Source organism: Salmo trutta, chromosome 33 (assembly GCF_901001165.1).
Source record: "Salmo trutta chromosome 33, fSalTru1.1, whole genome shotgun sequence".
In the NCBI taxonomy this organism is placed as follows: domain Eukaryota; kingdom Metazoa; phylum Chordata; class Actinopteri; order Salmoniformes; family Salmonidae; genus Salmo; species Salmo trutta.
Genome location: NC_042989.1, coordinates 19,794,451 through 19,804,848, shown reverse-complemented (window position 1 = coordinate 19,804,848; position 10,398 = coordinate 19,794,451). Strand labels below are relative to the sequence as shown.

At 40.8% G+C, this 10,398-nt stretch overlaps 2 protein-coding genes across 6 annotated transcripts; both read left to right on the top strand.

The window, feature by feature from the left end:
* The first annotated feature begins 106 nt into the window (after nt 1–106).
* noxred1 (NADP-dependent oxidoreductase domain containing 1) lies at nt 107–6,103 on the top strand. 5 transcript variants are annotated; one of them, XM_029730197.1, is made up of 7 exons: nt 107–126; nt 245–409; nt 4,547–4,743; nt 4,837–5,017; nt 5,180–5,334; nt 5,447–5,645; nt 5,841–6,103. In XM_029730197.1, the coding sequence occupies exons 2-7, from the start codon at nt 255–257 to the stop codon at nt 6,055–6,057; spliced, it is 1,104 nt and encodes a 367-aa protein (XP_029586057.1). In that variant the 5' UTR covers nt 107–126; nt 245–254; the 3' UTR covers nt 6,058–6,103. The 5 variants fall into 5 exon arrangements, with proteins under 5 accessions (XP_029586057.1, XP_029586058.1, XP_029586060.1 ...); XM_029730198.1 differs by having other exon boundaries at nt 4,543–4,743; XM_029730200.1 differs by lacking the exon at nt 4,547–4,743 and having other exon boundaries at nt 4,881–5,017.
* Nucleotides 6,104–6,474: 371 nt separating this feature from the next.
* Nucleotides 6,475–10,398, top strand: LOC115172597 (protein TMED8). Its single transcript, XM_029730182.1, has 6 exons — nt 6,475–6,624; nt 7,663–7,774; nt 8,007–8,106; nt 8,221–8,308; nt 8,546–8,839; nt 8,959–10,398. The coding sequence occupies exons 2-6, from the start codon at nt 7,665–7,667 to the stop codon at nt 9,174–9,176; spliced, it is 810 nt and encodes a 269-aa protein (XP_029586042.1). The 5' UTR covers nt 6,475–6,624; nt 7,663–7,664; the 3' UTR covers nt 9,177–10,398.

The following is a 10,398-nucleotide window of genomic DNA, read 5'->3' as shown; positions in this document are numbered from 1 at the left end:
TGCCTCTTGAGAAGCCACAGTTATTCCCTTCATAATAATGGTCATCAGTGGAGGCAAACAAATAGGACACACCCACAGGTTGGTTACCATAGAAACAGTGGGCAAGCAACAAACGGGACAGAGTTGGTAAGTTTGTTGCACTCGCACACCATTCTGTAAATAATGATACAATATTGTAACATTGCACTGTCATACAATGTGTCGAGTAAACACTGAAACATTGATTTTATCCTCCACTCTGCAGAACTTTTCAGATGGACTTCACTGTAAATCTTAACAGCCTTGGCTTCGAGTGTGGATTAAGTGAATATGAAAAAGAATGTATATTCCTTCGTGCACGCGCTACTGGATTGACTGTATGTGGATGTGTACATGCAGCATTCTTATGCAAACTTGCATATTCATTGAGGTATGCTTGGAAACTCACAACACAATATCCCACACAATACAGTACAACACTCTAGGCCAGTGGTCACCAACCTTGTCTGAGTCAAGATCACCTTCGCAGTCAAAAAGCAAACGGAGCTCTACTGCTCAGATTTTAATTTTTGTTTTTACATTAACCTCACACAAACAGTTTTGTAAGAATGAGGTTTGGGTAGTAGGCCTAATACATTGACACAGCATATTGGCTATATGATTGGCCTGCCAATATTGTTACTCAGACCATATTATATTTCAAAACTCGAGCTTTGATAACAAAATATAAGTTTAGCACAGTGAGGCACTGTGAAGCGTGAATTTAAAATATTCGCTTTTTTTATTTTACTGGACGTATGGTACCTGCATCTGATAGTCAACATCAAATCACGAGGTCAGTGATCTTCAGGTCGAAAAGTCAGAGCTCTAGAAAGGTGTCCGAGTTTCCGACTTTAAATTCCGAGTTGGATGACCGTTCAAAACGTTTTTTCCCAACCGTCCCTGCTCTCTCCTTTCCTCCGGTGAGACTGACCAGAGAGAGAGGACACCGTCTTCCACTTGATGGTGAAACTCGAGTCGCAACGCATCTGCCTCATGCACAAATTCATGTTGTTCCTATGACCAGAGAAAGTTAAATGTTCCTTAATATTAAAATCGACACGACGAGCTGCTAATAATAATAAAACGCTGGGCTATAGAAACTTGGCTACTCATTCATTGCAGCTGCAGCCCGAGCGGAAGTACGGAGAAGGGCGTTTTGTAATAGTGTTGAATAAAGACAGTGCTGAATATGAACTCACTCATAAAAACGGCAGCTCTTTGCTGTATTCGTTGACAGTCGCTCTGTGGTCATGGTTTTAAAAGTTATTAAATCTTACGTAGGTTAGAAGCCTATTAAACTTCGCTGTGGCCAGGGCCATGGAAGCTCTGTCGCCACTGTGATTTGAGCTATCCGATTGGGCAGAGCATAGGTGCACTCGATTTAGTCACAGATTTACCGGTCGGTCGGGTAGGTGGAGTTTGTTTCATGGGAACACTTTTCTACCCGGTGCGCAGGACTTTTGAATCAAGTGCACCTACCACAACAGCTCAGCACGATTTAAAAAAAAATATATATAGTGGAAGTCGGAAGTTTACATACACCTAGGTTTTAGTCGTTAAAACTAGTTTTTCAACCACTCCACAGATTTCTTGTTAACAAACTATATTTTTGGCAAGTCGGTTAGGACATCTACTTTGTGCATGACACAAGTCATTTTTCCAACAATTGTTTACAGACAGACTATATCACTTATAATTCACTGTATCACAATTCCAGTGGGTCAGAAGTTTACATACACTAAGTTGACTGTGCCTTTAAACAGCTTGGAAAATTACAGAAAATTATGTCATGGCTTTATAAGCTTCTGATAGGCTAATTGACGTCATCTGAGTGAATTGGAGGTGAACCTGTGGATGTATTTCAAGGCCTACCTTCAAACTCAGTGCCTGTTTGCTTGCCATCATGGGAAAATCAAAATAAATCAGCCAAGACCAAGTCTGGTTCATCCAAACGCCTGACGGTACCACGTTCATCTGTACAAACAATAGTACGCAAGTATAATCACCATGGGACCACGCAGCCGTCATACCGCTCAGGAAGGAGATGCATTCTGTCTCCTAGAGATAAACATACTTTGGTGTGAAAAGGGCAAATCAATCCCAGAACAACGGCAAAGGACCTTGTGAAGCTGCTGGAGGAAACAGGCACAAAAGTATCTATATCAACAGTAAAACGAGTCCTATATCGACATAACCTGAAAGGCCGCTCAGCAGGGAAGAAGCCACTGCTCCAAAACCGCCATAAAAAAAGCCAGACTATGGTTTGCAACTGCACATGGGGACAAAGATTGTACTTTTTGGAGAAATGTCCTCTGGTCCGATGAAACAAAAATAGAACTGTTTGACCATAATGACCATTGTTATGTTTGGAGGAAAGAGGGGGAGGTTTGCAAGCCGAAGAACACCAACCATGAAGCACAGGGGTGGCAGCATCATGTTTTGGGGGTGCTTTGCTGCAGGAGGGACTGGTGCACTTCACAAAATAGATGGCATCAGGAGGATGGAAAATTATGTGGATGGAAAATTATGTGGATATATTGAAGCAACATCTCAAGACATCAGTCAGGAAGTTAAAGCTTGGTCCCAAATGGGTCTTCCAAATGGACAATGACCCCAAGCATACTTTCAAAGTTGTGGCAAAATGGCTTAAGGACAACAAAGTCAAGGTATCGAAGTGTCTATCACAAAGCCCTGACCTCAATCCCATAGAAAATGTGTGGGCAGAACTGAAAAAGTGTGTGCGAGCAAGGAGGCCTACAAACCTGACTCAGTTACACCAGCTCTGTCAGGAGGAATATGCCGACATTTATCCAACTTACTGTGGGAAGCTTGTGGAAGGCTACCCGAAACGTTTGACCCAAGTTAAACAATTTAAAGGCAATACTACCAAATATTAAATGAGTGTATGTAAACTTCTGACCCACTGGGAATGTGATGACAGAAATAAATGCTGAAATAATTCATTCTCTCTACTATTATTCTGACATTTCACATTCTTAAAATAAAGTGGTGATTCTAACTGACCTAAGACAGGACATTTTTACATGGATTAAATGTCAGGAATTGTGAAAAACTGAGTTTAAATGTATTTGGCTAAGGTGTATGTAAACTTCCGACTTCAACAGTATATATACAGTGGGAAGAACAAGTATTTGATACACTGCCGATTTTGCAGGTTTTACTACTTACAAAGCATGTAGAGGTCTGAAATGTTTATCATAGGTACACTTCAACTGTGAGAGACGGAATCTAGAACAGAAATCCAGAAAATCACATTGTATGATTTTTAAGTAATTAATTTGCATTTTATTGCATGACATAAGTATTTGATCACCTACCAACCAGTAAGAATTCCGGCTCTCACAGACCTGTTAGTTTTTCTTTAAGAAGCCCTCCTGTTCTCCACTCATTACCTGTATTAACTGCACCTGTTTGAACTCGTTACCTGTATAAAAGACACCTGTCCACACACTCAATCAAACAGACTCCAACCTCCCCATAATGGCCAAGACCAGAGAGCTGTGTAAGGACATCAGGGATAAAATTATAGACCTGCACAAGGCTGGGATGGGCTACAGGACAATAGGCAAGCAGCTTGGTGAGAAGGCAACAACTGTTGGCGCAATTATTAGAAAATGGAAGAAGTTCAAGATGACGGTCAATCACCCTCGGTCTGGGGCTCTATGCAAGATCTCACCTCATGGGGCATCAATGATCATGAGGAAGGTGAGGGATCAGCCCAGAACTACACGGCAGGACCTGGTCAATGACCTGAAGAGAGCTGGGACCACAGTCTCAAAGAAAACCATTAGTAACACACTACGCCATCATGGATTAAAATCCTGCATGCCACGCAAGGTCCCTCTGCTCAAGCCAGCGTATGTCCAGGCCCGTCTGAAGTTTGCCAATGACCATCTGGATGATCCAGAGGAGAAATGGGAGAAGGTCATGTGGTCTGATGAGACAAAAATAGAGCTTTTTGGTCTAAACTCCACTCTCCGTGTTTGGAGGAAGATGAAGGATGAGTACAACCCCAAGAACACCATCCCAACCGTGAAGCATGGAGGTGGAAACATCATTCTTTGGGGATGCTTTTCTGCAAAGGAGATAATACGGTGCAGTCGTCCTGAGGGGACGATGGATGGGGCCATGTATCGCGAGATCTTGGCCAACAACCTCCTTCCCTCAGTAAGAGCATTGAAGATGGGTCGTGGCTGGGTCTTCCAGCATGACAACGACCCGAAACACACAGCCAGGGCAACTAAGGAGTGGCTCCGTAAGAAGCATCTCAAGGTCCTGGAGTGGCCTAGCCAGTCTCCAGACCTGAACCCAATAGAAAATCTTTGGATGGAGCTGAATTGTTTAACACTTTTTTGGTTACATAGTTTGTGTTCACTATTATTCTACAATGTAGAAAATAGTAAAAATGAAGAAAAATCTTTGAATGAGTAGGTGTGTCCAAACTTTTGTCTGGTACTGTATATATGAGTAACAGTAAAACCCATTTTCTTTTTTGTTGAGAAAGCATTGGCCTACCAAGACAAATTGAAGATATAGATATGGTTTTACTGCCATCAAATGTATCTAAAAAAGGAAAAGGTCTGACTGTTGGTGTGCTTGGAGGGGGACACATTGGAAAACAGTTGGTCCAAGTGCTTCTTGAAAAGAATGGCCTAAAACCGTCACAAATCAACATTTCCTCAAGGAGGCCTGAAACTCTAGGTAATTGAAAAATAAAATGAAAGGAACAAATGGCATGAACTACAAATATAACAATGTAGTGAATGTAATATATTTTCATCTTGTAAATAACAGAGGAATTTGTGAAGAGGGGTATCATGTGTTACTTTGACAACCAGCGATTGGTGGCCTGGGCAGATGTGCTGTTCCTCTGTTGCCTTCCCTCTCACCTACCCAAGGTGTGTGCAGAACTCCAATCCCACATACCAAAGCACTGCCTGGTGTACAGCTTCCTCTCTGCCGTACCTTTAAACAGGTAAAAACAAATTTAAAAAATCCCCCAAACCCTTGTGTTATTGGCAAGAAATATTACCTGCTGTTCAAATCATTGTCCCAAAAAAATTTCCTCAAAAACTCATATCTTTGTATTACTCCATCCACACCTGCTGGATTCTATATTATGTTGTGTTTTTTTAAGATTGGCACAGCTTCTTGGTCACAGCTTCATTCTCAAACCACAGTATGAGTTTGTGGCTTGTGACTCTGTCAACATGTGGCTTTCCCGAGGTCATGTGACCGTGGCTTTGAAAGACCCAAAAGTTATAGATGCATCCTGTCCTCTTGCCATGAGAGGTAGGTAATTCTTGGTGTGAACACTTACTGCATATTTACTGTACGAAATGTAAATGTCTGATGGTATATTGAGACATACAAGATAGGATATCTGATACATTTTCATATTTAGGTGGGCTCTGTCTGGATCCAAAGTGGCTGTTTGGGTTGTTGTACAGTCTCTTGAACATGTGCACCGCGGCAAATGTGGGATCCACTGAAGCTCTTGGGCTGATCAATGAGCTGTTCCAGTTAAAAGGTCCAGGCACTGTGGCATTCATCCTGAATAATTTTGTCAATTCCTCCTATGCATCTTCCCTGACACCAGATGAGTGAGTTTTCATTTTGCACACATTTTGTACAAAGGGTTTTTCTTATGAGAAAAGTTAACTTGCATATTTAATGAAACCTGTGTTGAAACTCAAACACACAGGAATAGAAAGACAAACATATACTTAAAAAAACCCCACAGATGAATGATTGGGCTAACTAACCATACTTTTTAATTTGTCTCCCATGTTGTCAAGGTCTTTCCCCTGGATTAATTTAGTTGATGTTCAGTCTAAGGAGACACCATTATCATGCTTCATATCAAGAAATAACAGTATGCAGGGTTGTCTCTCTGCTCTATACAATTCAGTAATGGTGGATCCACTGAAGGGAAAGAAAGAGACTGGAAAACCCAAAGACGGAACTCTGTCTGTCATAACACCAAGTCATTGTAAAAAATCTGATTTTGTGTGATGTTGATTTACTCTCAAACTGTAACAGAATAAAGGGATTGAGTATATTTTTTATCAGAGCAATTAATGTACCCTTCAAAATGTATAACAATCTCAGGTTGTCATCAGGGCATAGGAATAAGGATGGGGACCATCCATCCATCCATCATCAACCAACACCAGGCAATAATTTCGCCACTGCTTTATTCAGTGTTCATCATCATAATCCTCAAGCTGTAGGCCTAGTTGACGTGGCTTGGTCTGGACACGAAATTATGAAGTTTTCCCCTCAACAAAATCTTTGCATTTTCCCTGAGTGTAATGAACATTTTGACGTGTCAGTCACGGTAATATTACTGTAGCCTCAGGTGCGATGTTAATCACATGATGTTAATCACGTGATTAACATCGTCAAATTCCGCCCACACTCGTTAAATTACGGAAGTACCAAAATCTGTTATTTTTCCTACGGGGATTTTTCTGCGCAGTCTGAACGGAGTTGACAGATAACGTTAGCTACATTTCCGGAGAAAAACTTGAAACTAGCCAAGCAGGAATCCAACAAATCATTATCACATGATTATCTGAGGTAGGTTTTTTATTTTTTTATTTACAACTTGTTGACAAGTGACAATGTGTCAAAGAATGTCAGAAGATCATCCGACCAGCTAGCTAGCAATTTTCACGAAAGCTATACTAGCTAGCTAGCATACGTCCAGCTCAGCAGGGTGCAGTCATTGCTCCGCAGTTTGCTACTAGCAACCAAATTGGTTACAAATGTTGAAATTATGTGACCAAAAAGATAGCTAGCAATGTAACTTTGTAACCGCGCGCGCATCAGTCGGATTTTGACGTTAGCTAGGCAGCATCGTATTAGTGGAACCCGTTCTCAGGGCAGACCTGGTTGTAGCTATATGTTCCGAGTCGCGTCGGGGACAATTTTAGCTAACGCTTTTCCTAACCTTAACCTAATTATCATATCCTGCTGTGTATGTTATCCTATCCTGTTACGAAAAGTCACTTCTGCTGGTCAAAACCGGCAGACACGCCCAGAGAACAGTCTTGGTTTCCAATGCTATACAGCATAATATATATATTTTTTTAAATCCTTCTGTATTTTTTTTTCTTTGATGCATGATCTGAATGCCTTCCAGACATTCTCCTCTAATATGATGGTAACCTGCATTTTAGTGCCGAAGACGGGTATGTGCAATAGGGAGGAGGGAATACAGTACGCGATTTAGGGTGCGTTCCTAAATTCTATGTGGAGTGCCAGGGTTGGCTCAATGTGCACTTCGCGTTAGCAAATTAACTGGCTAGCTAGCAAGCTACTTCGACACAGATGAGAGAACACCTCACTCTGACCATTTTACTCGCCCTAGCAGAGCTGGTTATTCAGAGCGTTGGTGACTGTAACTGCTGCTGGAAACTTTTTAATTAAAACATTTTTTTGCCAATGTTTACTGACACCGGACATATTCAATGGATGTTGAGCGTTCGTAAATTCGTCAGTTATTCAGCGCTCTGGCACACAGACGAGAGTGCTCTGAAAAGTGAAAAGAGCCAGAGTGAATTTACGAATGCACCCCTAGAGCGAGACTGAAAAGTGTTTATGCATTCATTTTAGCGATGGAGAAATTAGAGGCTACATCGGAGCTTCAATCCAGATTGACAGCGTTGTCGGTTTCCTCTTTCCCTGGGATAACGTCGAAAAACTGGGAGACCAATCCTCTAGACAGGTAACTCACCTGTTGCTGATATACCTACTCTGATATTTAGCTTTTTAGCTACTGTACTTCATTCCTAAAACATGTGATATAACTAAATACAATTTAAATACATTACAAAAATGTTGAATATTTGTAATGCATTGCCAGTTTATTTTTTTTATGTATGCCTCAAAGCACAATTGCATTGTGTGTTGAATTGTGATTAAAAGTTTGATTAGAATGGTCATCTGTCTGTGTACAGGCTCCAGAGCACAGATCTCTCAAATAACTCCAACCACCCAATAAGCAACCCTGATATGGATGTAAGGAATGACACAGAGGGGTCCAACCAGCCAGCTGAGGTAAACATCATGTCTGCCTAAAAAAATTATATGGCAATAAAATTAATTGGCAATAATGAATATACTGGAAGCACCTATAGACTTGTTGCATGTGTGTGTTTTCATGTTAATCAGGAGGCTCCTGGTGGGCAGCAGGCCATGGGGGGAGATGTTGAGGAGAACAGCCGAAGTGGGAATAGTCAAAACCCTGGAGAGAGAAAAGGTGACACACTAGTGTTTCACAACTCCTGACACTTAAGATAACTCATATCTTTCATCCATGTTCTGGAGTCTGATGTTTGTATCGCAACTTACTGATAAACTAATACTCATGCTGAAAATGTACATTTGACAAAGCATCTCTAATTGTGTGATACTCCACTATCACACACATTTTGAACACTCTGCTCAGGTTTGGTTCCCATGTTGTCCTCACATATAGTCTATGGTTGTGCTCTAGTCCAAATGCCCCCACTAAAGCCTCCTTCCACATGGACGTCCATGGCAATGAAGGAGCTCAAGGCCAAGCTGCGACTGGAGAAGGACAGTGTGGTGGCTGTGTACAGAGGAGACATTATGACAGTACATGTGCCCACTGTCCCTGAGGGAAAGCGGGTGTGCTGGGAGTTTGCCACAGATAGCTATGACATAGGCTTTGGAATCTACTTTGACTGGACCCCTGTTACCAGCCGGGCCATCACGGTCCACATCAGCGAATCCAGTGATGATGAAGATGAGGAAGATGAGCTTGAAGGTCAGTAAGCATCTCTTTTGGTTTGATTAAAGCTTGGAATGTCTTTGATAACTGATCTCAGATCTGGTATTCATCTAGTTGAGGTTGTTGTCTTGAAGACTATTTGTTGTCTCCTGCAGGACCTGTCAACACAGGGGATGTTGAGAAGGGGTCCAAATCATTGGCCAACTCCAACCTAGGGGAAATCTTACCTGTGTATCGTCAGGACAGTCACATGGCAGTGCAAGGTGGCAGTCATGAGTATCCAGGCGAGGGCACTTACCTTCTGAAGTTTGATAACTCCTACTCACTATGGCGAAATAAGACTCTGTACTACAGGGTGTATTACAGTGCCTGAGGATCCAGTCCACTATTGCATATGAATGTATGACTTCGCTTCAAATAATTATATCTATTTTTGATTCCATAGAATAATTTAGGGTTAATTATAGGTGCATATATTTTTTATCACAATCAGCTGGTGTTACTCGCTCTGAGGCTCCATTTTTAAAATGTGAGAGGACCAGAGAATTATGGAGCGAATTCTTTTTTTTTTTTTTTCATGTGTTTTACTGTGTTTATAGAGCAAGATTTTACGAAGCTTTGTGTTTGTGCCATGTTTTGGTGTGTTTAAAAGTTTTGTGCAGTGAGTTAAGGCAAATTGCCCATATTTTCAAGATGTATAATTCTATATATAGTATAGATTGTATTCAGACACAATTTCAGTGGTGGCAGCAATCAGGGAACACTGATAGAAAGATGATTTGCTCGGTCAAAAGCTTAAACAGGAGAGGTGCTCCATAGAACTGGGAGATTTTCTTTTTGTGTCTTCACATTGTTTGATATCATATAATGTTGGTGTGTACTTCATGTATGTCAATTATTTTGCCAAATATTTTTTTTGAAACATCAACTTGAATTCTATGATGATCCCAGTGCAGTATCTTAAACAATATTCCCGTACAACAACTCCATTATTTTTCTGCATATTGTGATTGGAATGAGTAATTATGTTGATGAAAGTGTATTGGATGTTTCTCAGTCCAATCCTAAAGCAAATGGTCACCGCCTGTCTTATTGACAAATAAAAGCCATCCCTAGCACAAAAAGCTCTTTATTATGTGAAATTGGTTCAATATTTACATTGCCAAATCCCTATTTAGTTAGCAGGTTGTCAGGCGATGGATTGACCTTGGTGGACAATCACATGAGACTATTGTAGATACTAACAGATTAAAAATATTTCTGTATGTGTGACTTGGATTGTCCCTTTTTAAAGTAAAATGTTATGCACCAATCTCTAAAGAAGAGATAGAAGATCATTTTGAGTGCGTGTCGTTTCTGTGTTCTGTAGCTCTATATGCACCTAATCATGTTCTATATTTGGTTATAGCCGCCCACACGTAATTTCCCAAAAATGTTTGTACCTCATCCGTCTGTGTTGTGCATGTTTCCAAAGATCATGAATTGTGCTGCTAAAATATAAGGCAACTGAAAATAAGTTTCAGCTTTTTCAGTATGTATTTCTGTTTGTTATAAGTTTTCACAATAAAGAGTCTCATTTGCGTTACGGTATGTTA

What these genes read in the sequence shown, in the direction of transcription:
- LOC115172597 (XM_029730182.1), top strand. Translation starts at nt 7,665, where the DNA reads ATGGAGAAATTAGAGGCTACATCGGAGCTTCAATCCAGATTGACAGCG. An exon ending in GGTCCAACCAGCCAGCTGAG is followed by an intron (nt 8,107 to 8,220) that starts GTAAACATCATG and finishes CATGTTAATCAG; the next exon opens with GAGGCTCCTGGTGGGCAGCA. An exon ending in TGAGGAAGATGAGCTTGAAG is followed by an intron (nt 8,840 to 8,958) that starts GTCAGTAAGCAT and finishes TGTCTCCTGCAG; the next exon opens with GACCTGTCAACACAGGGGAT.
- noxred1 (XM_029730197.1), top strand. Translation starts at nt 255, where the DNA reads ATGGACTTCACTGTAAATCTTAACAGCCTTGGCTTCGAGTGTGGATTA. An exon ending in TCTGCCGTACCTTTAAACAG is followed by an intron (nt 5,018 to 5,179) that starts GTAAAAACAAAT and finishes TGTTTTTTTAAG; the next exon opens with ATTGGCACAGCTTCTTGGTC. An exon ending in CTGTCCTCTTGCCATGAGAG is followed by an intron (nt 5,335 to 5,446) that starts GTAGGTAATTCT and finishes TTTCATATTTAG; the next exon opens with GTGGGCTCTGTCTGGATCCA.